The sequence below is a fragment of the Molossus molossus genome, unplaced genomic scaffold, assembly GCF_014108415.1.
Source record: "Molossus molossus isolate mMolMol1 unplaced genomic scaffold, mMolMol1.p scaffold_m16_p_19, whole genome shotgun sequence".
Classification (NCBI taxonomy): Eukaryota; Metazoa; Chordata; class Mammalia; order Chiroptera; family Molossidae; genus Molossus; species Molossus molossus.
Genome location: NW_023425354.1, coordinates 34144174 through 34171000, shown reverse-complemented (window position 1 = coordinate 34171000; position 26827 = coordinate 34144174). Strand labels below are relative to the sequence as shown.

The 26827-nt window shown below is 50.5% G+C and overlaps 1 protein-coding gene across 2 annotated transcripts; it reads right to left on the bottom strand.

Moving 5' to 3' along the window:
- Positions 1-839: 839 nt before the first annotated feature.
- Positions 840-26250, bottom strand: MMP28 (matrix metallopeptidase 28). Of its 2 annotated transcripts, none has more exons than XM_036268892.1 (8): positions 26130-26250; positions 13256-13335; positions 12850-13037; positions 7766-7990; positions 5186-5431; positions 3720-3869; positions 3215-3382; positions 840-2088 (listed from the first exon to the last, which is right to left on the bottom strand). In XM_036268892.1, the coding sequence occupies exons 1-8, from the start codon at positions 26244-26246 to the stop codon at positions 1694-1696; spliced, it is 1569 nt and encodes a 522-aa protein (XP_036124785.1). In that variant the 5' UTR covers positions 26247-26250; the 3' UTR covers positions 840-1693. The 2 variants fall into 2 exon arrangements, with proteins under 2 accessions (XP_036124785.1, XP_036124786.1); XM_036268893.1 differs by having other exon boundaries at positions 1823-1954; positions 26130-26246.
- Between the last annotated feature and the right edge of the window lie 577 nt (positions 26251-26827).

Here is a 26827-nt window from a genome sequence, read left to right as displayed (position 1 = left end):
CCCACCTGTCATCTATCGCCCACCAATGCAGAGCCCCAAGTCACTCGGAGTTCCATTCTTCCCACAGTGCCCCTGGGGGCTCCCGTCCCCTGGCATCACCAGTGCCTGACTCGCGTCCCCTGTCATAAACTCACATTCATCTCTTGGGTATTTCAGGTCCCGCTGGGCAGAAACATCGCCTAAAGAAAATAACCTCCGGGTTCTCTCACCCCTCTGAGAAACCTGTTCCTTCCCCTCGAGTCATTCAATAAAGCTGTAAGCAAAGTGTCGATAAGGGCGAGGTGACTCCAAAGAGGGTGATGAAATTGACCCTCCTTCCCTCCTGCAGAGGTTCAAGCCTGAGTGTAAAGGGCAGGCGGAGAGCCTCCTTTCGCCACCTCCCCCAGGACAGGGCGGAGCAAAGCACTTGCATCCAAGGGCAGGCAAAGGCCATTTTCCACACTGCCCCGGGGAAAAAATGAAGGCACAGGGCTAGGAATGCCTGTGGGGAGGTGAGGGCTGAACCTTGCCAAACCATTCTCCTTGTCCCTTGGAAGCCCCATCCCCTGGAAACCCCGGTCTGGCCGAAATATATATGCAGAGTCAATGTGCCAGGCACCGGCAGGTATGGAGGGGGGAGGATCTGAGAATCAGATGCTAAAGCGCTGAGACAGACTGAGGCAGAAGATGGGTGGCTGGGGGGGCTGGTTCCTTCTCCAGGAATCCCAGCTATTCTTGGCCAGCGAGCAGGAGCTCCTGGAATGCTGCGTGTGTGGCCTGGAGAATGGAGCCACTGTGAGTGAGTACAAGGCCTCCCTCCGCTTGCAGAGTTCCCCAACCCCCCAAAGCTGCCTGCAACAGTGGAGACCTCCAGAGAGGCCCCTGTCCTCTCCCTGCCACCCTGTTTCTCCATCCGGTCTGAGGGGTGAGGGGAGGGGACAAGGACATTTAGCTTTTTGAGGAGAGGCAGGCTCCCTCTTCCCATCACAGCCAAACACATACACACACACAGCCAGCTGGCCCTGGCTTCGTCAGAGGAAGAACATGATCTCTGCCTCACCAGCATCCATTCCCACCTGCTCTCATTGGAAACTATTCCATAGAAAGCTGATTTGTGACTCCAGGCCCACCAGCTGGGGACACCTCTTTATTCCAGCCTCCCAGCAGGACTGCATCAGTCTCCCTCTTGCTCTAGATCCTGACACCCCTCAGGGCCTCAGAGTTTGGAGACCCTGTACCCCACCCATCCAGGCTTTCTGGGGTTGGGGCCTCTGATTAAATATGATACTGTTCTCCAAGAATTGAGCTGGAAGGTCCTAAGGAGAAGGCAGCAGTCTTGCAAAGTGGTCCCAACCTCTCTGCTGAGATTTGCATTCTCGCTGGTTGCCCAGTGCTGCTGACTCTGACCCGAGCTGCCACTTAAGTGGAAGAACCAAAGTCCCCAAGGCTTGGGGAGGAAAGTGTCTTTGAGAAAACAGCTGTGGGGTCTGAGACCCTTTTTGGCTTCTCCTTGGGTTGATCCCAGCACCACTTCCATGTGGCGGGAACAGCATCAAGACAACGCCACATGGTCCAGGGAACGAACGTAGACAAATTTCTCTGCTAGGACTTCTGCAGGGAGGCTCGGAGGCTTCCAAGACAGATTCTGTCCCTGGGCAGGGGACACACATTGGCCATGAGAGCACCAAAAGTTCACTATGAGGTTGGGGTGCCTTTAGAACAGGGCGCCCCCCGAGTTGACATGCCAGCAGCCCATCCAGGGCAGCTCTGCCGCCCAGCGGCCAGAGGCAGTCACCCGTAGTTTGGCCTGGTCCAGGTGCCAGTAGCGGTCATCTCTGAAGAAGATGACAGAGCCCTCTGGCTGGGGCAGGGCACCGCTGATCTCTTCAGGGACACCACCCCAGTCCTGCAGGCCTCGGGGATAGTAGGGCTCCACCTTCAATCCCTCTCGGGTCAGCACATAGTAGCGGGCACCCTTGAAGAGGACGAGGCGGCTCAGAGGAGGGAAGAAGAGGGCTGCGTCGGGGTGGCGAGGCAGGCCCCCTGTCCGGCACAGCTGTAGAGAACCCCACACTGGCTTGGGACCCCGAAACCTCCAGCATCGACATCCTGTGGGGCATTGGGAGAGCCAGGGTGAGCTAGTAGCTCTCACCCTTTTTTCCTCCACCTCAACTCTGTTCCCCCATAATTCTATTCCCTCTTGTGTTGGAGCCCACGGTGGTTAGTATTTGTGATACAGTGGATCACACTAATATTTAGTTATGAACAATAGGGGAGGTACTGTTGTGGCCTGGACTTCCAGAAGGTGTCAGCAGAGGACAGACAGAGTTAAAGGAACATATCTAGCCCTTCCCTGGGTAGCAGAGGGTCACCCTCCCTGGGTGAGGACTGAACTCTGGGGAAGGTCAAGGGCTTTCTTCATTGCCATTACTACTAACAGGTTAGGAGGGCAGGGAGTTTTGTTTTGTTCACTACTGTATCCCAGTACCTCCAACTGTGTCTAGGGCATAGAAGACACTCAATATTTGTTGAATGAATGAATGAACACTATTTACTGAAGTGAAATACTGCACACCGCTCAGTCATTATGTTCTTTTCATCCTTCTTCCTCAACGAACCTGAGGAATTGTTTTCTCCTTCAAGAAATTCAAGACCCAAGAGTTGAATGACATGCCCAACCTCACAAAGCCAGGATTCCAAGGAAGGTATGACTTTCTGCTGAATTGCAGAGTTCAGGAGTGGTCCTCAGCTTCCCTTTAATTTTTTTTTTTTTTATCCTCACCCGAGGACATTTTTCCATTTTTTGTTCAGATAGAGTGGGAGGGAGAGAGAGGAAGAAAGAGAGAGAGAAACATCGACATGAAAGGGACACATCAACTGGTTGCCACCTGCATGACCCCAACCGGGTCCGGGGACAAACTTCAACTGAGGTACATGCCCTTAGCGGAAACTGAACCCGGGTCTCTCTGGACCGCAGGCTGACGCTCTAACCGCTGGGTCAAACAGGCCAGGACCCTCAGCTTCCCTTTAGAGTCTTCTCTGCAACTGTCCCAACCTCTCTCTCTAGAACAACCTTGACACCTCCCTCCCCAGTGCACCACTAAAGGAATCTCCTGGTAGATTTTCCCGGGCCACCGGTTCAGATTGGAATTGAGATGCCTCCCCTCTTTTGACCTTGGGCAGGACACTTTTCCTCTGTAGGTCTCAATATTCTCATCTGCCCCAGGGTTGGTACCTTTGAAGAAGTAGAAGTCTCCATTCTCCAATGACACTGCAGCCGCCTCAATGTTGGGGGGCAGCCCGGCCCACCTTTCCTGCAGTGGGTGGGGCTCTGAGACATTGCCATCAGCTGCCACCTCCCAGAAGTGGCTCCCTTGAAAAATGTACAGTCGCTGTTGCCCATCTGCCCAGAGAGACAAGAGAGAGTTGAGCAGTGACCATGAGCCTCCTGCCTTCCTTCCAGGGAAGGTGCCTTCCTAGAACCCAGCTTCCCAAACTGACCAGAGAGGATGCAGCATGTACAGCTGGGGTGGAAGGGAGAGTGTGCAGGAGAAAGCAGTGTTTTGCTTGGCGTGGGCTTGCTACCTTGCAGAATCCTTGTGGCTTAGAATTTCTGGATTTTATCATTTATACGTCCAACCCCCCCCCCCCCCCGACTTTAACTCCAGCTCTGGAGACCCCTGGAGATGTGAGGAGGGGGTGAGGGAAGAGGAAGCAAGGCCTGGGTGGAACCATCTTACCTACAGTGATGGCATCGAAGGAAGAGTGGCAATATTTAGGTCCCTGGGTTTCGAGGCGTCTTTCCTGGGGTCTGTGGGGGTCCCAGGCCTCAAAGTCAGTGAATAGCTTTCCTGGGAGCTGGACCGTCACAGAGCCCCCTTGGGGCTTCCCTGTAAGGGGAAGAAGAGGGAAAGAATGCACAGTGGTTAGAGGGGGTGGTTGTTGAGGGCCCAAGACCTCCCCCTGGTTTCTTTTATCATTATCTGATATGAGGGGCAGGGGAGGAGAGCAGGGATAGGGGGTGAAGAATTGTCTTTGGCTGTTAGGTTAACCATAGCACTAATCTCAGAAGCCCTCTCTCCTATCAGACAGTCTGGGAAAAGGGCATGGACCAAGATAAAAATGAAATGGGGGACCAAACAAGGGTTTGGTAAGAAGTGCAGAGCTTACTCTTTTCTGAGTCCTGGACAAAGCAGATGGCAAAAAGGCAGAGTTCAGGGGCCCAAGCTGTGTTAATTACAGCACTTAAAATAATTACACCATAATACTTATGAGAGTGAGGCAGAGTCCAATTAGCTTATAATTTGGCAGCAGCTCCTGAATCCTGTTCTACAATGTCCTAGCTGTGTGATCTTGAACAAGTTACCTAACCTCTCTTATCCCTGTTCTCATCTATGGACAAAAAGATACTTACCTCGAGGGTGTATTGCGACTCTGTTAAGTGCCTGGCCCATGGTAGACGGTCATGAAATAGCAGCTGTTATTACAACACTTGTGTATGTCTCTTAGGCTACAAAGCATGTTCATATTCACTAGTACAACAACCTCATGAGGTAAGCAGGGCCTCAATTACCCATTTTCTCAGAAGGTAAAACTGAAGGCTCTCAGAAGGAAATGCTTTGCCCCAGAGCAGCTACTAGTCAGGAATGTAACTTGAACCCAGGGCTCCTGGCCCTGCCCACACAACACGCACTCTGTGGGAGGCAGCCCAGCGCTGAGGCGGGCCTGGGGTCCAGGCAGGCCACTGGCCAGCAGCGCTGGCCACCAGTTCATTATGGGGGAATTTTCTGGGTCCAAGCTTGGGAGGAAGCGGGCATCAGCGTCATGGAGGGAGAATGTTGGGGGGTAGAGACAAAGCACAGCTGGGAGCAGGAATGAGAGCTCCGGGGTCTGGTACGGGGCAAGAGGTGGGGCTGAGGGCTGGGTCTGGGCGATGGGGCAGCGGATGTGAGAGGCACTGCAGAGGCCAGGGTTGGGCAGGAACCAGGAATTGGAACTCAAAGGATTGTTCCCAGGAATTCCCTGGGATTGCCAGAGGGCAAGTATGGTGGGATCAGCCCGAGGTTTTCCAGATGTAAGGGGAGCCGAAGGATGTGGAAGAACCTGTGACAAGGAGGCCAGATTCCTGCGCTTAGCGTGGGGCATCCAATTGGAGGGGCCGGTACCCCAACACTGCAGGCAAGGGGCGGGGGCGGGTGGGGCTCACCGTACAGGCTCTGCACCGCCAGCACGTCGTCCCAGCTGAGCAGCGCGTCGCGGCCCAGCCGCTTGTAGTACGGGGCCATGAGTGCGCGCGGCGCGGGCGAGTGCGTCAGGCCGAGCGTGTGGCCGATTTCGTGCGCCAGCACCACGAACAGGTTTCGCCCGCGGCGGCGGCTCAGGGACCAGCGCTCGTCCTGGTCGAAGTGCGCTTCGCCTCGGCGAGGCAGAAAGGCGTGCGCCAGGGCGCCCCCTGCAGGCGGCGTGGAGGGTCAGGGGGAGCCACCACCCGCGACGCCCCCAGGTGCCCACCGCCCAGAACAGATGCCACCGGGGTGTGTGGCTGTTGTTTGCTGCATAATTTCCCTCCCAATGAAGTCTGGCAGAAGCTGAGATGCGGAGCAGTGGGGTATGGATGCTAAGGGGCAGCGTGGTGCACACACAGCATGGGGCACACTGCCTGGGTTCCAATCCTGATCTTACCATGTACTAGCTGTGTGACTTTGGACAAGTATCTTAACTCCTCTGTGCCTTATCTTCCTGATATGAAAATGGGAGGGATGATAATGAGGTTCTTCCTCACAGGGTTTTTCTGAGGATTAAAATGATGTGTGTAGCCCTGGCTGGTTTGGCTCATGGTTAGAGCATCGGCCTGCAGACCAATGAGTCACGGGTTCTGTTCCGGTCAAGGGCATGTACCTCGGTTGCAATTTGTCCCTGGCCCTGGCTGGGGTCGTGTGGGAGGCAGCCACTTGATGTGTCCCTTTCACGTCAATGTTTCTCTCTCACTCTTCCTCTCTCTCCCTCCCACTCTATCTGAACAAAAATGGAAAAATGTCCTCAGGTGAGGATAAAAATAAATAAATAAAATAAAATGATGTGTGTATCTGTGTATGTTACATATCCGTAGTGCCTAGCATATAATAAATGTCACATAGGAATTATTTTCTAAAAGATCTAGGAGTAGGTACAATGGTTACCCCAGAATGGAGCATGACGGCACCTTCTGGGATGTTGGTAATATTGTTTCTTTCTTTACTGCTTTTAGAGACAGAGGAAGGGAGAGGGGGAGAGAGAGACAGAAACATCAATGAGAGAGAACATCAATTAGCTGTCTCTTGCATGCCCCCACTGGGGATCCAGCCCACAACCTGGCATGTGCCCTTATCAGGAATAGAACTGTGCATGTGTCAATGATCAACCACTCAGCCACACCAGCCGGCTGGTAATATTATTTCTTGATCTGGGAGCTGGGTATGTTTATGTATAGTTCCTTTGATAAAAAATATATGTATTCTTGTGTTCTTGCCTTCCCTCTGCGGGTCTCTACCTCCCTGCTTGTAATAGGAGTGAGCAGAGGGAGTTGGGCTGGACCAGTGATTCTCAAGCTTATAGCGTGCCCCAGATGGAGCCTATCAGTCAAGCAGTTTCCAGGACCTGACCCTCACAATTCACTTTCTGCAGGGGCGGGGTCAGCAAACTGCACGGTGATAGGTTGGCCTAGAAGCCTATTGAGGGTCCCTCCAGTGTTGCTTTCTTGGAGCCCAGACCAACTGGGACTGACGAAGGTCAGGAGGCTAACAAACATTAAAGGAGCGTTGGCCGCATGTAGGAGGAACACATGCCTCCTATTTTGAATGTGCTTTGAACTATTTCGAGCAATGAGAGCCTTTCTTGGGAGACAGATGGGCAGGTTTTGGGCTAAACTCAAAATGACAAAGCACCTGTCCCACATCAGAGAGCTGACTCCCAGTCCAGTGCTGTCTTAACCACCAGGGACGGATATAAACATCTCATATAGATAACATGGATGAAATGAGTTACATGCAAACGTGTGTATCCTACATGTGGATTCTCGAAAAGCCTAGATTTCTCCCAGTCCTACCCTGGTCCAGGCAGCAGGGCCTGGGAGTGGCTTTGCTCTGAGTGGGCTTGATGGAGAGCACAAGGGAGTGGAGGCCAAGTTCCCAGGCTACACGAGGGCTTAATTCCCCACCTGAAGAGTCTGATCAGGTTTCCTTACCCCTCAGCGGGGAGGGTTAGGAGGATGCATAGATAGCCTGTATTCAGGTTTTTAAGGCCAGTGCTGGGCAGAATGGGAGGACAGTGGTTTAAATTACCGCCAGAGCCTTCAGGTTGGGGGCAAACAGAACCGCCTGGACTGTGGGTATGCGAAGCGCTTCTGTCACAGGCAGCGGGTAGAATGCCTCTTGCTCTGAGGCAGTGACTGTGACAGTGGATTGGGGGAGGGCAGGAGTCAGTAGTGGTGGCCTCTAGATGTTTTTAGGACCTTGGTCTGGAGAACATCCACTCCTGGAGAACAAGGGAGGCACAGGTTTGTCTAGAGGCAGGGGATGGATAACGGGACCTGAGAAATTTCTCCCAGAATAGATAATTCTCTTTAGACTATCCCAACAGCCATGTGGCACATAATAGGGCAAGGACCACTGTTCCCATTTGATAGATGAGAAGACTGAGGGTTCTTTGGAGAGTGATGCAGCTTGGCCAGGGCCACAGGGAGAGCGAATGCTCCATTTTCCTCCACTGCCTCTCCTAGTTGGGTTCCCCTCCTTCCATATGTCAGTACCTGGGCCGTCGAAGGCGTTGCTCAGCCCATCGTTGTGGTCCCCTTGGAAGAAGGTGAGGCGGATGTCAGCAGGGCCCGTGGCTGGGGCCTCCCAGAACTCCAGCGCTGAGACGTTGCTCCACAGCTGGAAGGCGGCGCGCACCGCTCCCCGGACTGCGGGCTCCGGCAGGTGCTGGGGCCAGTTCACCAGGCGATAGGAGAGGTGTTGCTTGTACCACTTGTTGCCTGCCACCCGGAGAGGCCACATCAGAGTCTGGGCCTGCTGCAGAGCCTGGGGCTGGTCCCGGGTGACACCTATGATAGGGAGATTGGCCCTCCCCCAGGGAGCCCCTGATCTGGTGGGGAAGACATAGTCCTGGCCCTGGGAAGCCCCTCATTTGTCTGGGGAGACACTGCTCTCAGACAGATCAGCCTACCCTTGTCCTGGAGAGTCCACAGCTACTGGTTTGGCCTTAGGAGGTCCCTTAGGACCTTGACCAAGCTGCATCTCCTCCAAAGTGTGATGGGGGAGATGCAGCCTCTGCCTAGGAAAAGCCCCCAACCTGAAGGACCCTCTGGTCTGGAATCTTCTTCCCCACAGCCTGAACTGAGCCTGAAAACCACTCTGTGCCTCCTGCCAGCAGCAAATCCTGGCCCCTGATGACCGTGCGGGGGGGGGGGGGGGGCACCGGGGTCACAGTCCTGCCTGCCCTCTCACCCCTTCTTCCTCTCCACCCCTCACACCCTCCTGCTGCCTCCCTTTCTAGTGCCTGGGGCCTGGGCTGAGAAGCCACCACAAGCCCCATTTATTTGAGGTCCTTCCCTGACCCCTTGCCCTCCCCCTCACTTCCTCAGGGATTGTGGAGATCTCTGAGGTGAAAACAAATAAGAACAAAGGGTGTGTTTTGTCACTGACTGAGATACATTTTTTCATCTCCACTTAGTTAAGCGTTTCTATTCCTTTGCCCAGAACCTAAATTCCTCCCTGCGGCCTGAGACTCAAGCCTCTGGCCCGAGCCCCAGGCCAGCTAGTCTGGGTCCAGCTCCAGCTTACCACACACCCGGGACCAGGCGCTTAGGAGGCCCATGTTCTGAGTGGAAGGAGCTATTTCTGAGCCCTGCAAGCTCAGGGACTGAGACTGTGATCCCCAGTCTAGGACTCACAGCTCGGCTGCAGGACTCCCGGGCTCAGGAGCACACAAGAATCATGTCTTTTGGCCTCAAATGGACAAAATCTCTGCTTGGGTGACAAGTGGGCCGGGCATGCCTGACCATACTAGGAGACCAGATGATGGGCACAGCCCCCTCTTCCCTTAGGGGGCAGTTGAAGGTTCAGGTCTCCTGCCCCTTTATCCCAGGGATGTCCTTGCCTGTACCAGGCAAGGAGCGAAGTAAGTTCGGGAAGTTCAGTCATCTCCTTATTCAACCTCTCCTCTATTTTGGGGATAAGAGACCAGGGGAAGAAATGCCCCCAGGGTCACAGACTGAGTGAGTAGGTGCCAAGGCCCTAATGCAGTGTATTTTCTACTATATCACACAGATAAGCAGACTTGTGTAAGACTCAAGGCTTATACATTTGCCTAAACATCGCTCCCCAGGGTCGGTTGAAGTGGGGGTTCTGAAAAAGCTAAAATTCTCGGGATGGAAGGGAGGGTCTTAGAGCACAGGAGCTGGGCCTGAGTTCCCTCTCCCCATCCCCCATGGCAGTGGGGGAGGGGAATGTCCCTTCTCCCCCTGAGCCCAGTTCCATTCAAGGCAATGCTGCCTCCCCCTCGCCTGTTTGGCTTGGCAGCCACCCAACCCCTCCCAGCCTGTGACCAACCCTCAGGGAGGGAAGGGGGAAGGATTCTAAGGGAGGAGAGGCCTGGCTTTCGGAGGCACTGTCACCACACTTCTAGTGCCTTGTAAGTCTTCACTTGGGTACTGAACTGGCTGGCGCTGGGCTCTTGCACACCCTACTGTGGGTAACCAACCCCCGGATTCCTCCTCCCCACCTCCAACCTTCAAGCTTCTAGAAAACTATGAGTTGGCTCCTTTGGCCTCAGCTAGGGTGCCCCTCACTCCAAGGGCAGGAAACAGGGAAGGTGGGCAACTCTCTCACTCTAGGTGGCCAGTGAAGGGGATGGCTCGCAGGCAAAAATCCTCTGTGAAACTATGAGTGTGTGCTTGGGGGGGCGGGCAACTAGGAACAGGAATTGAGAGAAAATGATTAATTTTCCTTGGGAGGGGAGCAGCGTGGTAGGTGTTGGTGTACCTGCCAGGAAGGAAGGCACCACCAGGCCAGCAGCCTGAGCCCTGCCCCTGTCTTCTTCCAGACTGGTGTCCTTGGAGCAGGCTAGCCACTTAGGCCCCATCCCAGACTCCTGCTTGAGCAGGACTGGTTTCCATGGCGATCCCCAGGCCACAGTAGCACCTGGCACTATACCCCATACTCTTGATTTAAAATCCAAAAAGAGCCCTGGCCAGTTTGGCTCAGCAGTTAGGGCGTTGGTCTGAGGTCCAGAGAGACCCGGGTTCGGTTCCTGCTGGGGGCTGTACCTCAGTTGCAATTTGTCCCCGGCCCTGGTTGCGTTGTGCGGATGGCAACCACTCGATGTGTCCCTTTCACATTGATATTTGTTTCTCTCTTTCTCTCTCTCTCTCTCTCTCTCTCCCTCCCTCCCTCCCTCCCACTCTATCTGAACAAAAAATTGAAAAAATGACCTCAGGTAAGGATAAATTTAAAAAAAAATTGATTTGAGAGAGAGAGTAACATCGTTCGTTTGCCTCCCATATGCGTCCCGTCAATCCTGCACCCTGGGCATGTGCCCTGACCGGGAATTGAACCCGCAACCTTTCTGTGTATGGGACAACGCTCCAAACAACTGAGCCAAACTGGCCAGGGCAGGTCCCTTCCCCTTGGTTATCAGGGCTCATCTCTCCTTTGCAACCTGAAAACACCTGTGTCTCAGATGAGTAAACAGGCAAAGTGACACAGCTCAGGTCACACAGCTGAACCCAGAGCCCCAGCTCCAGGGACGTTGCTCTTCCTGCTCCACCAGGGCCTCCCGTGCCCATGCCTGGTCCTTCTCCTCTGCCAGAACACAGTGGTCAGTACTGGGGACCCAGAGTGGCTGGGAGTATAGACACAGCTGAACTGGATAGGCGAACACCTGGAAATAGCCATCCTCCAACAGCTGAGGGGAAATGCCCATAATTTCCTTTATGGTCAGCTAAGAAATAAAAACAAACTATGTGCGTTCTTTCCTGTTCATGATGGACATTGTTGGTAAAAGAAGTTAATGCAAATTAGAAGAGGCAACAGCCCAAAGGGCTCACAGTAAAGTTAATTACAGATGAAAAGCTGGCTAAACAATGCCATTTTGTAAGAAATCTTGAAAATTGCAAAAACTGATCAGAGAGAATTAGACTTAGTAAAAACAGTCAAGATGTTAAAATCACACACTGAGAAACTTGTTATCGATGAAGAATTGACAGAAGAATAAAATCTTTATTAGTAACATTTGACCTGGGAAGATTGGATTTGGCCAAAGAAGGAGGAAGAGAAGAGGAGAAAAAAACAAAACTAAATCATAGCAGCAGGAAGTGGAATGTGTAAAATGTGTTATGATGAAATGTTCAGAATAGGCAAATCCAGAGAGACACAAAGTAGATTAATGGTTGCTAGGAGATGGGGGAGGCGGTGGGGAATGACTGCTAATGGGCATGGAGTTTCTGTCTGAGGTGATGAAAATGTTCTGGATTAGATGGTGGTGATGGTTGCACAATTCTGCAAATATGCCAAAAGCCACTGGATTGTATGCTTTCAATGGGTAAATTGTATGGCACATGAATTATATTTCAATAAAGCTGTTAAAAATGTACTATGGCCTGGCCGGTGTGGCTCAGTGGTTGAGCGTCAACCCACACACCAAGAAGAAGCCAGTTTGATTCCCAGTCAGGGCACATGCCCAGGTTGTGGGCCCAATCCCCAGTGGGGGGCATGTGGGAGGTAGCCAATCGATCTTTTTTAAAAAATATTTTTCTTTATTAATTTTTAGAGAGACAGGTAAGGAGAGGGAGAGAGATAGAAACATTGATGAGAGAGTATTGATTGGCTGTCTCCTGCATGCTCCCCACTGGGGATTTGGCCCACAACCTGGACATGTGCCCTGACTGGGAATAGAACTAGCGACCTCTTGGTGTATGGGTCGATGCTCAACCACTGAGCCACACCAGCCTGGCTCGTTGATGTTTTTATCTCTCTCTCTAAAATCAATTTTAAAAAAACATATTTATAAAAAAATGTACTATGGATGAAATCAAACTAATCAATGAATCACATCCTTGTTGAATAATTCTTATAAAAAAAAACACTTCTGATGAAAATAACTCCAGTAAAATATTTTTTAAAAATGCCCTGGCTGATTTGGCTCAGCAGTTAGAGTATCAACCCAAGGACTGACGGGTCTCAGGTTTGATTCTGGTCAAGGCCAGGTACCTGGGTTGCAGGTTTGATACCCAGACCCCATCGGGGTCATTTGGGAGGCAACCAGTTGATGTGTCTCTCTCACATCAATGTTTCTCTCTTTCTCTCTCTCTCTCTCCCCCTCCCCCCATACACTCTAAAAAAAAATCAATGGAGCCCTGGACAGTTTGGCTCAGCAATTGGAGCATCGGCCTGCGGACCAGAGAGTCCTGGGTTCGATTCCCGCTAGGGGCACGTACCAAAAACAAACAAACAAAAAAAACAATGGAAAAATACCCTCAGGCGAGAATTAACACACACACACACATTTATATATGTGTATACATAAAATGTTGGCAACAGTTTAACTGTCCTGCATAGCAAATTAATCAAGAAATTAAGTGGGCTCAATGGGGTGTGCTCTGGAAAGTACTTGCACAATGAAAATTCATCAACATAGGTATCATCCTGGTTTAAATGTCTGTGTTCACAAACATGGTCCTCAAGTCCGAGAGGTCCTATTTGTCCACTGCGCTCCCTTGCCCACCCTAGGGAAGGGGTCACTGACAAAGCCTCGTCCAAGGCTGAGCCCTTTTTCTGACCGTGGGGCTTCAGGGTGGAGGGGAATCCATCATAGCTACATTTCCACAGTGCTCACCTTGCTTTGCAAAGCGTTTCTTACGTCTCATTTTGGCCCGTCGTCCAGCAAACAGGGCACTGACCCTCTCAGTCCAGGCTGCCTGACTGTCAGTGTCTGCAACCCCGCAGCGGGGCAGTGTCATCTGGTGAAGGGTGGCAGGGTCCAGCACTCCACTGATGGGCAGCTGGGACACCCACTGGAACTCCCTGTCAGGAGGAATTGAGATAAAGGACCACAAAGGGAGGGTGGGCGGTGGGGGTGAGGGCAGGGAGCTTCCCTGGAGACAGCAGGAGGCTGGGGCGAGGGAAGGAATAGTGGAGCATGGCCCGCTGGACACATGGGCAGCAGCCTTCCCCGAGAAGGGAGGAGGAGACCCAAGCTTCTACCCCAGCACCCCCAAGTCCTCCATATCCCTCCATCCTACCTGATGGCATTGCTGAATCCCGTGGAGGAGGGAGATTTGGGGACCTGTTCCCTGAGATATCCATACCTCTCCAGAAACACCTGGGGGAGAGAAGAATGCCAGCTTCTCCCACCGTGTGGCATCCTTTCCCCTCCCTTGGTTCCCAAGTGTCCATGGCACATACATCATGCCTGGTCCCATCCCTTGTCCCAACATTGTCTAAGAGCAGAAAGAGTCCTGGGATCAAAGTCAGAAGGACCTGGACTTAGTCCCAGGCCACAACGACTAGCTGGATGGTCTTGGGCAAGTCACGCAATGTTTCTGAACCTTGGCTTCTCTATTTCTAAAACTGGCCAAGCAGTCCCTACCCTGAGTATCTTCCCGAGTACGTATCTCAGGAAGCTAGCAGTAGAGTGGACGTAGAGTTATGGGCTCTGAAGTCAGGCCCGCCTGGGTTTGAATCCCAGTTAGCAAAGCTACTTCTCTAGACCACTGGTTTCAACTGTGACATGAGTTTGGAAATAGTACCCACTTTACAGGTTGTGTGTGTGTGTGAATGAATCACAATAGTAAATATAAAGTACTTAGCCCTAGCCTGTTTGGCTCAGCAGTTGGAGCGTCGGCCTGCGGACCAGAGAGTCCTGGGTTCAGTTCCTGCTAGGGGCACGTACCAAAAAAATTAATAAAGTACTTAGCACAGCACCTATCACCTAGTAGGGGCTCCATACAGAGTAGCTATTATAATTTTATGTAAATATACACTGTTCATATGCCTCAGCTCTTTTGATGAACCATCTCCTCTCTTTAGGAAAATTTTCCGTATAGATAGAGTTGAGCTGATCACCTGCAGGCTCATGGATTGGAAGTAATTATCTAATTCTGGCTACTTCTTAAACAATTCTCCTCTCCACAAATGCAGATAGACTTAAGGCTCAAGAAAAACCAATGTCCTTACCTTCAACCCTATAGGTTATATAAAAATTTAACTCTCTAGAGAAGCACTCTTTGAATTCAAAACCTGCAACTCCCTTTCATTCATTTGTTTGATAATTCATACAATGTACTAGGTACCTTGCCAGGTGCAATGGTCAACAAGACACCCCTAAAGGCACCTATATGTACACTTGTGGACAGAGACAGAAAATAAAATCACAGATAAATAGATACAGGAGAGCCCTGGCCTGTTTGGCTCAGCGGTTAGAGCTTCGGTCAAGGGCATGTACCTGGGTTGCAGGTTTGGTCCCTGGCCCTGGTTGGGGTCATGCAGGAGACAACCAATAAATGCGTCTCTCTCACATTAATGTTTTTCTCTCTCTCTCTCCCCCTCTCCCTTTCACTCTACCTAGAAAGCAATGGAAAAATAAAGCCCTGGACAGTTTGGCTCAGCAGTTAGAGCGTTGGTTGGCCTGCGGAGAGACCCGGGTTCAGTTCCCGCTAAGGGCATGTACCTTGGTTGCAGTTTGTCCCCGGCCGTGGTTGGGTTGTGCGGGAGGTAGCCACCTCTGTGTCCCTTTCTTTCTTTTTTTTTTTTTATCCTCACCCGAGGACATTTTTTCATTTTTTGTTAAGACAGAGCAGGAGGGAGAGAGAGGAAGAAACATCAATGTGAAAGGGACACATTGAGTGGCTGCCACCCGCACAACCAATCAGGGCCGGGGACAAACTGCAACCAAGGTACGTGTCCTTAGCGGGAACCGAACCCGAGTCTCTCTAGACTTTAGGCCGATGCTCTAACCGCTGAGCCAAACCGGCCAGGGCTCGATGTGTCCCTTTCACGTCCATGTTTCTCTCTCTCTTTCTCTTCCTCTCTCTCCCTCTCACTCTATCCGAACAAAAAATGGAAAAATGTCCTCAAGTGAGGATTAAATAAACAAACAAACAAACAAACAAACAAATAAAATAAAAATAAATAAATAAATAATTAAAGGAGAGAGGTTGATGCTATAAAGAAAAGAAACTGGGTGATGTGATTGAGAGTAACTTAGAAACATTACATAGGAGGTCAGGGAAGGACCCTCTGAAGAGCTGATATTAAATGTAATGTGAGCCCTAAAAAATGAGAAGTAATTAGCGTTGCACAGAGGTGGGAAAGGGGGTTCCGGGCAGAGGGAGCAGTATATGCAAAAGCTGAGCTAGGAATGACTTTGCCTGTTCAAGGACCAGAAGGAAGGCTGGAGCAGAGAGTGTTAGGCCACAGGGTATGTGATGACATCGGAGGGGGGTGGGGACTGCCAGCTGGGGAAGGAAATGTGAGTTTGATTTCCATTTTCATGATGGATTAATTGTGGAGAATGAAAGAGAGGGAGGAATCCAGGCGGCTCCTAGACTTTTGCCTGAGACGATGATGCCATCTACTATATGAGGAAGCCTCAAGGAGGAACGGACGGGGTTGGTGTGATGATGAAATCTGATGATGTCAAGTGGCACTGGCTGTGTGATCCTGTAGCTCAGAGGGGAAGCTGGAACCTTTCAGCATGTAGAAGCTGTGGCTCTGGATGAGACCCCCCAGGGAAATCAGTATACAAGAACATCCCACCCCCCCAAATGCCTTTTACCCACTGCCCGCCCTCATATACATGGAAGCTGCTCTCTCAGCGACCAAGTTCTTGAAAGCCGTGGAGAGAATGTATGACTCACTGTCCTTGCCTGTCCCCACTCCTTCCCTGAGAGGGAATCCCTCTGGCTCCCTGCTTGCCCTTCTCACTGATCAAGCCCCATGAATGGATTCGTTAACATGTTGCCTCGGCTGCTTAATTCTCACGCAGACACACACTGTCTAATTTTTACCCCTCCTTGCTGTGTTATCTATACAGAAATAATTTTCTGTGTTCCTTGTTCTCTTACTCACTTTTCTTTGCTGTATTTCTCAACTCAAATCAACTCCAGTAATAGATGTCACCTCAAGAAAAAGGCACATAATGGAATGAAACTAGACACTGGGCCAGGATCGCAAGCCCCGAAGTCTTTGCAAGTATCCAGCCTCCTCTTTGTGGATTTCTAATTTTTTCCATTTTTTTTCTTTATTGATTTTAGAGAGAGAGGAAGAGAGAGGTAAAGAGAGATACAAACATCGACAAGAGAGAACATCAATTGGCCGCCTCCTGCATGCCTCCCACTGGGGATCGGGCCCACAACCTGGGCATGTGCCCTGACCGGGAATCAAACCAGCGTCCTCTTGGTGCGTGGGTCGAGGCTCAACCACTGAGCCACACCAGCCAGGCTCTTTGTGGATTTCATTATATCCATCATTAGTGAACTCCGTATCCTCTTCTCAATAAAGCCACTTTCCATAAGGAACCCTTATTCTAGACAACAGAACACTTCCCAAATCCATGTTATCATTTTCTGAACGAATTTATTAGAATTTCAGCACTATTGTTTTTTCTTTTCCCTTTGTACATGTATACTATTTTAGGAAGCATAATGGACTAAAGGAGTTCTAGTGGCTTAATCTGGAAGACTATTTACTGCTCAAAATAGTGTGACATCATGGAATAGCCACTAGGCTTGGAATCCAGAGTCCATTCCCAACCCTGACCCTGCTGCGTGCGTGACCAGGGACACATTACTTAACCTCTTTGGGCCTCTATTTCCTCACCCACCATGTAAGAACAAGAGCAACCCCCACAGGATTCTCAGAAGGATTAAATAAAGCAATGCACATCCAGTATATGGCCTTCTATATAGTAAATGCTCAATAAACAATTTATCTAGCTGAGTAACTTACAGGGGAAATTAACAACAGACTTTTAGAATGCAACCCATCTGGCCTGGCCGGTGTGGCTCCAGGAGGCCGCCGGTTGGATTCCCAGTCAGGACACATGCTCAGGTTGTGGGCCCGATCCCCAGTGGAGGACATGCAGGAGGCAGCCAATCCATGTTCTCGCTCACTGATGTTTCTATCTCTCTCTCCCTCTCCCTTCCCCTCTCTCTAAAATCAATAAGAAAAATATATAGAATGCAATCCATCTGTAACTGCTTTATTCACCTCTGTTCAGGTGCTCTGTCCCAGAATTCCCTCACCCCTGCCAGGTGTCTGGCTCTCTTCCTTTACTCCTCTCTTTCCCTTGGTGAGGATGGAGAAAGTGGCTTTTAAGGGAAGCCAGGGAATTAATGTTTCCGTAGAAGCAGTTTTGCTGAGTGAGTGATTTGGAAGAGACTAGATCACAGGCCAACAGGCTGACACTCCCTGTGCCCCTTCCCCCAAACCCACCCATCCCTTATCAGGGAGTTGGCTCTAGTTCTGGAACTATGAAATCTTGGACAGAGGGGGAGGAGGGAGGGGAAATTGACTAGCGGCGTCTCCTGTTTCCTGGCTGGGCCTGTGCCTGGTACTTTGGCAGGCAAGGTGGGGTGGAGGGTGGGACAGGGGTGGAGAGCTCTTTCAGGGGTCCATCAGAGGGAAAGTCCTGGGCAGTCCTTTCTCCTGACTCGTCTCTGGGACCCTGTGGGTTGAAGGCATAGCTGAATTCCCGGGAAGCAGTGAGCACGTGTTCACGACACCAGCCAAGAGACACCGAAAGAATGAGAAAAAAAATTTTAAGAATTTGACGTTTTATATTTCCATAAGAGTACTGAAGCATTATTATGGAGATGATCAGGACTTAAGAACTCCCTTATACTTATTTTATGATTAATATACTTATTATGAAACACTTTTAATGACAAGGCAGGGTCACCCTTATCACTATCAGAGCTGAGTGCTCCAAAGGTCTGTTGAGGGGGCTGACCCATGTCCCCGGTGAGGAGGAGGCAGGGTGGGCACACCTCTGCTCCTGGAGCTGTCCCTGATCTCCTCTGTGAGTCCATTTGCTGTGCCTCAGTTTCCCCGTCTGTGTCAGAGCAGGGGTGTGGGGCAGGGGACAGTGTGGCAAAGGGATAGATCCCAGGAAAAGAGGCAGGACTGAGAGGTGGAGCTCTCGTTTTCACCTCGCTCCACACTACTGCCCTGAAGGAGTCATTTTTTTTCAGGCTGCAGTTTTCCTGGGGGCCTGTGTCCTCTCAGGGACTCTCTGAGCTCCACCTGTGCTCTCCCTGTCCCCTTTCCTGGAGGTAGTAGTACCCGGCTGCTCCTCTCTGCTTGCATTTTAAGCACCAGGTTTTCCCCTTTCCCTGTTCTCCACCCATCTTTCCCGGGGAGCCCCAGGCTGGAGCTGAGTGGAGAGGAAGCTGGAGGACTGTGCCCTTTGGTGATTCACCCTGCTTGGGCCTAAAATCTGGTGCCAACCTGCCTCACCCACTTGGTTGTGGCTGGGGCCACTTTCCTGGGAAGTCACCTTTGAAAAGCCCTGGGAGTGGCTGGGGTGTTTGGGTAAAACAAAAACGGTTCTCTCTGGGGGTTCTCTGCATTCCGTCCTGACTTATAAGAGGGTGTGTAGAGCCCAGCCCATTTGATGCCTGAGGGATGGGGAAATTCTGGCCATTTCTGAGCAGGGCAAGACTAGCAATAAGGTGTAGCAAAATGAATCCATACCTGAATCAGGAACTCTGAGTTCCTGACCTGGCAGGACAAGAGCCCTGGGCTGAGTGTCTTGAGGTTTATTCCTGGGGCTGCAGTTAGCTGTGTGTCTCAGGCAAGCACTGCCTCTCTGGGCCTTAGTTTCCTCTTCTGTAAAGTGAGGGGGTTAGATTACAGCTAAGTTATACTCCAGGTCTGTCTATTATTGTAGCCTTGTTTCTGTAACTAATGACCTGTGTGACCGATGACAAAGTTACTTAACCTCCCTGTGCCCCAAAGTATAAAATGGGGGTAAGAATAGTGTTTATAGGAGCATCGTAAAAATCCAGTAAGAAGATGCTGATGCTTTGGGAAAGCTTTATGATAACTGCTCCATTGAAAACACTATTTTTGCCCTGGTCAATTTGGCTCAACAGTTAGAGCGTTGGCCCTCGGACCAAAGAGTTGTGGGTTCAATTCCGGTCAAGGGCATGTACCTCACTTGTGGTTCACTCCTTGGCCCTGGTTGGGGTTGTGTGGGAGGCAACCAACCAATGTGTCTCTCTTACATCAATGTTTCTCTCTCTCTCCCTCTCTCTCCATCTTTCCCTCCCACTATGTCGGAAAAAAAAATGGAAAAATATCCTTGGATGTGGATAAACAAACAAACAAACAAACAAAAAACCCCACTATTTTCGCCCTGGCTGGTTCCGCTCAGCGGTTAGAGTGTCAGCCTGTGGACCAAAGGGTCACAGGTTCGATTCCCGGTCAAGGGTGTATACCTGGGTTGCAGGTTTGATCCCTGGCCCTGGTGGGGGTCGGGCGGGAGGCAACCAATCAATGTGTCTCTCTTGCACAGATGTTTCTCTCTTTCTCTCTCCCTTCCACTCTATCTAAAAAGCAATGGAAAAATATCCTCGGGTGAGGATTAAAACAAACAGGGTAAAAAAGGAGAAACATCTGTAACAAAAATAAAATAAAAATAAAATAAAACAAACCAACGAAAACACTATTTTCCCCTCTACAGTCACAAAGCTTTATTGCTGGAAGTCTAGGAGGGGCCAGCTGCCAGTCTCATGTTTACAGAGTGGCTGTGACACCCTCCATATCAAAGAATTGCAGCAGCAAAACTGAAACCAGAAATTAAGCCCAGCTGGTGTGGTTCAGTGGCTTGAGCATCGGCCCATAGATTGAGAGGTCCCGGTTCCATTCCTGGTCAGGGCACATGCCCAGGGTTCGGTCTCAACCCCCAGTAGGGGGTGCGCAGGAGGCAGCCAATTGAGGTTTCCCTATCATCGATGTTTCTCTCTCTCTCTCCCTCTCCCTTCCTCTCTCTGAAACCAATAAAAACATATTTTTTAAAAATAATAAAATAAATAAAAATTAAAAAGAAAGGAACCAGAAATTTAAAAATTGCAAAATGGCAAGCTCATACAGAAGCCATGTTGCTTTACCTGTGATTTATTCCATCTCATTTTATGTTTCATTATGATTTTAAGCTTCTATTAATGACTCAGTGTGACTGAGTTTATCATTCAAAACATCTTTTGCATGATTAGCCAAGTCAAGATGCAAGGGATGATAGTTGGCGTTCTGCCTTGCATGTCCTAAAAATAAACATGTTTTCTGGTAATCAGGAGCCCAGTGAGCTCTTGACTACTATAGAACTTTTTTTTTTTTTTTATCCTCACCCGAGGACATTTTTTTTGCATTTTTTGTTCAGACAGAGCAGGAGGAAGAGAGAGGAAGAGAGAGAGAGAGAAACATCGATGTGAAGGGACACATCGAGTGGTTGCCACCCGCACGACCAACCAGGGCCGGGGACAAACTGCAACCGAGGTACGCGCCCTTAGCGGGAACCAAACCCGGGTCTCTCTGTACCGCAGGCTGACGCTCTAACCGCTGAGCCAAACCGGCCAGGGCAGAACTTTTAAGGGGATTAAACCTTTGTGCTTCAGAATCACCTTGCAAGGACAGAGGTGGGAAAGGTGTGGTTGTTCCCATGTTAAAGACGAAGAAAGTAAGTCTCAGGGGAGTGGGGTATCTCAGTAAAGGGTCTTAGTGAGCGACAGAACCAGGATGTGAGTCTGAACCTTCTGACACCTATCCAGGATGTTTTATTTCACACTCTAACAAGTGACTCAGAGGCTTCCAAAGTGAAATAGTGGGGGCCAAGCTGTTGTCCTTACTGGGAAGACAGCTTTCAATAAAAAAGGCAAAACCAGGGTTTCTTCCTAACCGGCTTCCTCTGTCTCCTCCTCAAACAGGTCCAGGGGAAGAGCACAGGGAAGAAGCTGTTCAGGTTGTGGACTTGGCTTTCAGTAAAGGCTGGGATCCTATCTCCCATCACACCCCAGCCAGGCCTCTGACAAGCCACAGGTGTTCAACAGGAGGGAAGCATGTTTTTTCACAAAGCCAAACATCTGATTCCAGGATGCTTAGCTTTTAGTCTCTGGCCCCTGGGGTCTACTGAAGGCCTCAGGGCAGTGGGACCAACGTGGCCGCTTTCCAATATTTTGAAAATATTTCCTCTGTTCGACTCCCTTTCTCTACTCTTCCTTTCCTTTGTTCCTAGTTTCATATTCACAAAGTTCTGTCTGGGTGTAACCTAGATATTGCTTTTTGTTTTTTTAATTGATTTTAGAGAGAACAAAAGGGAGAGAGAAAGAGAAACATGCACCCTGATTGGAAATCGAATCCGCAACTTGGGTATGTGCCCCGACTGAAATGAACCGACAATCTTTTTGTTTTGTTTTGTTTTTTTGTGGTACATGCCCCTAGCAGGAACTGAACCCAGGACTCTTGGGTCCACAGGCTGATGCTCAACCGCTGAGCCAAACTGGCCAGCGCACAATCTTTTTTTTTATTTTTATCCTCACCCGAGGATATTTTTCCATTTTTTTTTTTGTACAGATAGAGTGGGAGGGAGAGAGAGGAAGGGGGAGAGAGAGAGAGAAACATCGACGTGAAGGGACACATCGAGTGGCTGCCACCCGCATGACCAACCAGGGCCGGGGACAAACTGCAACCGAAGTACGTGCCCTTAGCGGGAACCGAACCCGGGTCTCTCCGGACCGCAGGCCGACGCTCTAACCGCTGAGCCAAACTGGCCAGGGCCATAATCTTTTTTTAAAAAAAAAATAATTTTTCTTTATTGATTTTAGAGAGGGAGGAAGGGAAAGGAAGAGAAATAGAAATATCAATGAGAGAGAACATTGATTTGCCGCCTCCTGCATGCCCCCCACTGGGAATTTGGCCCACAACCTGGGCATCTGTCCTGACTGGGAATCAAACTGGTGACCTCTTGGTGCATGGGTTGATGCTCAACCATTGAGTCACACCAGCCAGGCCGAACCCACAATCTTTTGGTGCATAGGACGATGCTCCAACCCATGAGCCACTCATCCGGGGCTTTTAATACCTCTTACTGTACTCCCTGCTCCTTCTTTTATATTCTGTCCTTGAGGATGGTGGAAAAGATTAGCTGGCCAGCCTCCATCCAGATCCCATCTTGTGCTTTGTATAATGTCATAAACCATGCGATAGGGACCCATGACCTTCACTAGGCTTGTGGGGCTAAGTTTAAAGTATAAAATAATGCCCTAACCAAGGGTTGGTTTAGAGAGAGTTGTCCACCTGTCTCTCTCTTCTTTGTTTCTGCTTCCACCATGCAGTTTTTACTAGGTTTCTTGGTTTTCAAGCTGGCTTGACAACTGCTTTCCCAACTTGTGCTCCTTTGAGACCCTTCAAAGTCTCTTCTGCACTTCTATTCACCCTGTACCCATGAGTCACTGAGCTGAGCTCTTGGGAACAGCTTCCACACCCAGGCTTCTGAGTTTCTGACTCACACAAAGTCAAATAAATGGCTCTGGGGTATGAGAAACAGACACTGCATCTGGGGTGGATATTTCACAGAAGCTCCGATGTCTCCCTGGAGAAACAAACTCCCCAGCTCCTGTGGTACGGCACACCCGGAGTAGCTGTGCAGATCTGCGTAGACCAATGAGGGGAAGGCAGGTCCCAGACATACTTGCCTTGTAGTTCTAAGGAAGGTCTGAGCAAAACATGGTAGATTGATCCCTGGGGATAGTCTGTGTCGCCCAAGAACAGGGTAGGGCCTGGCTGGGAATGACAGTGGGGCCAGGGTGATGTCATTCATTAACCCTCAATCTTGCAACTCAGCAGTGGAGGCCTTTCTTACTCACTAGTGTTATGAGAAGCCCTAGTTTTTCTGAGTGGGCAACAATGAACTTGTTCATAATGCAGCTTTGTAAGCAGTCTCCTCCCAGGCAAAGCCCACTCCGGAAAGCTCTCAATTTTATTACTTTGTGTGCACACAGGGGACACATGCAGCTCTGCACACAGAGATGCACACAGATACGTGGGTACACAGACACATCCAGACAGACAGACATGGGCACACAGGCAGATAAAATGTACACACACACACACATAGGCACAGGCACACAAACACAACAAAATCAAAGAATGTTAGCACTAGAGAGCATCCGAAAAGTCATTTAAGAAAATTAACTCCCTTATTTCACAGTTGAGAAAACTGCAGCCTGGAGAAGTGAAGAAAATGACGTAAGTTCACATAGCTTGGGCCCGTCTGGCCCCTTTCCCTCCGCTCCCTGGGCCCCTTCCCAGAGCCCCAGTGCCCCTTCTCCCTGCTCCTTCCCCTCTCCACTTCCCAGACCCTCCCCTGACCCTCCCCCTTCCCGGCAAATTAAAAAAAAAAAATTACGTAGCTTGTTTATATTATTTCTTTCCTTCTATGTTCTGAAATCTGACCTCTGCCCATGAGCTCAGTAGGACAGCTCTGCTCTTCTGGGGTCCAGCTCTGTGCTGCAATCAGGGAATTGACCAGGAGCAAAGAGCTGGAGTGATCAGGGCGCTTACTCCGTGCGTTCCTGTCTGTGATGGTTGTATTTCCCTAAATGACCGCATTTCCCATTTCCATGCTCTTCTTACAATGTGACTTCAATACTCCTCCCACTGATTGTGGGGTCCATGTTCCCTCCTCTTGACCTGGGGCTGTGACTGCTCCTAACTTCCTAGTCTAGGTCATAAGGAGGGCACAGCTTCTTTTACTTCTCTCTTTCTCAGAACACTCATCCTGGAGACCCAGCCACCATGTTTGGAGGCAGCTCAAACTAGCCCACATGGAGAGATCCTGGGGAAGAACTGAGGCCCCCAGCTGACAGCCAGCATCAACTACCAGGCAGGTGAGTAAACAGCCTTCAGATGCTTCCATCTCCAGATGTTGTAGAGCAGAGATGAGCTGCCCTGATGTGCTCTGTTTGGAATTCTGACCCATGGTATCAATGAACATAATAAATGGTTGTTTTACTTTACTAAGTTTCAGGGTAACGTAATGTAGCCATAGTAACTGCAACACCATCTCAGGAGTTACAGCCTTGTGCTGTCTGTTGTCCAATGCTGAAAATAGTTGCCTTATGTATTTTGTCCTGTGTCATTGTTTGAGGAGAGCTAATTACTACATCAGGACTTGAATCCGAAGCTCTGTTCTCTAAAATAATGATATGTATTCTAACAACATTCAGAGCAACTTCTTATATAGACTACTTTCTATGTACTAGGGACTGTGCTGATCTTGACGAAACCACACAATCATGTGAAACAGGCATTATTAATCCCCCTTGTACAGAGAAGAAAACTGAGGTTCATAGAGGTTAAATCTATGGTTTGCACATAGGTCTGTCTGACAATGAAGATCATGCAATTGATCACAAACAGAAACACATAGAGACATACTGACACATACACACACATTCCAATTTACATATATATGCACACGTGTGTACATGCATAGGCATATGAAGACTATGCATCCATTATACATTTCGAGTTTTATATGCTTTTAAAATATTTCTTGTTTTCAGAGTTGAAAATCCCCTTCTCCCCAGTTATGTTAAATAGACTGAAAGAGACTCAATCTGTTAGATATTACATTTCCCAAGCACACCCCAAGATGAAATTCTCTCCATCTGAGGCCATCATAGGCATGAGCGGCTGAGATACTGTCTCTATTTTCCTGCCAAGGATTGCCTGGGACCTGGACTTGGGGGGAGGTGGGGTGGGACTCTTAACAAGACTTGGCTTGGTAGACAGAAGTTTTCTCCTGGGGCCACAAGGACTCTGCACTTGATGTTGTAAGATTCTAAGTTCAGAGAAACAAAGTGATTCTTAAATGTCCATAAGCAAAGAGCACAGAGCAAGAGACCAGTGCTTGGAAGGGGTGGGGGTGAGGGAGTTGGAGAAAGGACATTCTTGTTGACGCAGGGTCATTCCCAGGTATTCCAGAGCAGCGATATAAGCTGGCTGATGGAAGGAAGAGGGATTTCAAGAGGGCCCTCCTCAGGTTTCCCAAATTAGCCTGCCTCTTCTGGGGAAGGGGAGAGGAGGATACTGAAAAACTCTCAACTGGCAGTTTTAGAGCAGGAATGATGCTCTTTTTTTTCTTTTATCTTTTTAAGGAATGCTGCTCTTATGTGAGCAAGAGTCTCATGACAGTGTGCTGGGCTCAGTAATTTAGAACTTATTTGCTTCTCTTTGCCTTAAAATAGTGGAGACCCCAGTGCCATTCCTGCGAAGAGCTAAGAACACAGACAGAAATGCTTCTTTGGGGAAGAAAGAAACAATACTGGTGTATTATTACAACCACCTTAATCTAGAAAATAGATGTCCTGAGTCCACCCCACTCCTACCTCACAAAAAGTTCTCGTTTATGCCACCTATAGCAAGCGGATAGTCCAAAGGAGGACACTGAAATGGGACATCTTTCAGGTTCACCTCCACCATCCTGCCCCTTTTTAAGTTCAGACAAGAGGCACTGTTTAAAGCTCCTCAGAAGCCACTCTTGAGAATAGTATACTACTCTCACCCATTTCAGAGTTGAAGGAACTAGTTCTGAGCTTGAAGGGTGCTGACTTGCCCAAGCTGGTTAGTGGAGCCACCGCCCAGGAAAGCCAGTTCGGTCACCAGTGTCCCAGCCCAGTCGGCGGTACCCTCTCCACCTCACCAATCTGGGGGCCTTACAGTCTTTGACACTTGGGGAGGGCTTGGGGCATCTGATGAATGAACTACCAAGTCTCCCTTGCTTAGGCGGTGAGGGGTAGTGGCTCCGTGCCAAACTGGGGTGCAGGGGCTCCCGTTCTCTGAGCTCTTGCCTGTCTGTCCCATCTTGTCTCTCCCTCCTTCTCCCATCCGGGAGACTCCATGCAGATCCGCGTGCCTGTGTGGTTCCAGCCCTGACATGGGGGGCGGGAGGGAGATGCTGCCCACAGGCTCTTTGTGTGCAAGTGTGAAGGGTGCTGAGGACAGGGGGAGGATAACGCAGGTTGTCAGCTCAAATGGGATGACTGGGTGGCCTGAATGTGAAGTTCTGGCGGGTCTCGGGACACAGACTCACTCCGGCCGGCACATACCCCTTACCTCTGCCTCCCTGCGCAGCTCCTGGCCTACGCGCTCCGCGAGCCGGGCGTCCACGTCCAGGCCGCCCCACAGCAGCAGTGGCAGGGCGCGCAGCAGGAGGCCCACACGCGCGGCCATCTCGCCGCCTGCTGCGGAGCGCGGAGGGGTGCGGTGGGGAATGTGGGGCTGCGGCGCGCGGGGAAGCCCGCCCGCGGTCAGCAGTGCCTGGGGCTCCGCGGATGCTGCGGCTTTGCGCTGCCCAACGCGGAGACGGAAGGTCCCAGGGGTTCGCCAGTGCCCATGCTCTGCGCGCTGGGCCGTTCCGCTGGGACGCTTCGCCGGGAGCCGGTCCGAGGTTGTACAGCTCCGGCAGTGTCTGCTCAGTGGTTTGCCCGCCCGGGGACTTAGAAGGCAAGGGAGGAAGGGAGGGAGGAGGGGCGGGAGCCCGGCACTCCGGCCACACCCACTCCACTTGGTTGCTGGAAAGCACCGCGGTCCTGGAGCCTCTTCCGCAGGCTGTACGGCCTCGCCTGGTGCCCGCCGCCTCCCTGCGGACCCGTTCTCTCGTCCGCCACTTCGAGTTGATCCACATCTCGCTGAAGAAGGCGAGGGAACATGGGTCTTCTGGCGGTTATAGCTACCCTATGACTTCTATAAGAGGGATCCCGGCCTCCCTGAGGGGTACTGATAGTTTCAGCCAGGCTGGTTGGGAGCAAGAA

What these genes read in the sequence shown, in the direction of transcription:
- MMP28 (XM_036268892.1), bottom strand. Translation starts at nt 26,246, where the DNA reads ATGGCCGCGCGTGTGGGCCTCCTGCTGCGCGCCCTGCCACTGCTGCTG. An exon ending in GAAACGCTTTGCAAAGCAAG is followed by an intron (nt 7,991 to 12,849) that starts GTGAGCACTGTG and finishes TCCGGGTGGCAG; the next exon opens with GCAACAAGTGGTACAAGCAA. An exon ending in CAACGCCTTCGACGGCCCAG is followed by an intron (nt 5,432 to 7,765) that starts GTACTGACATAT and finishes CGCCGCCTGCAG; the next exon opens with GGGGCGCCCTGGCGCACGCC.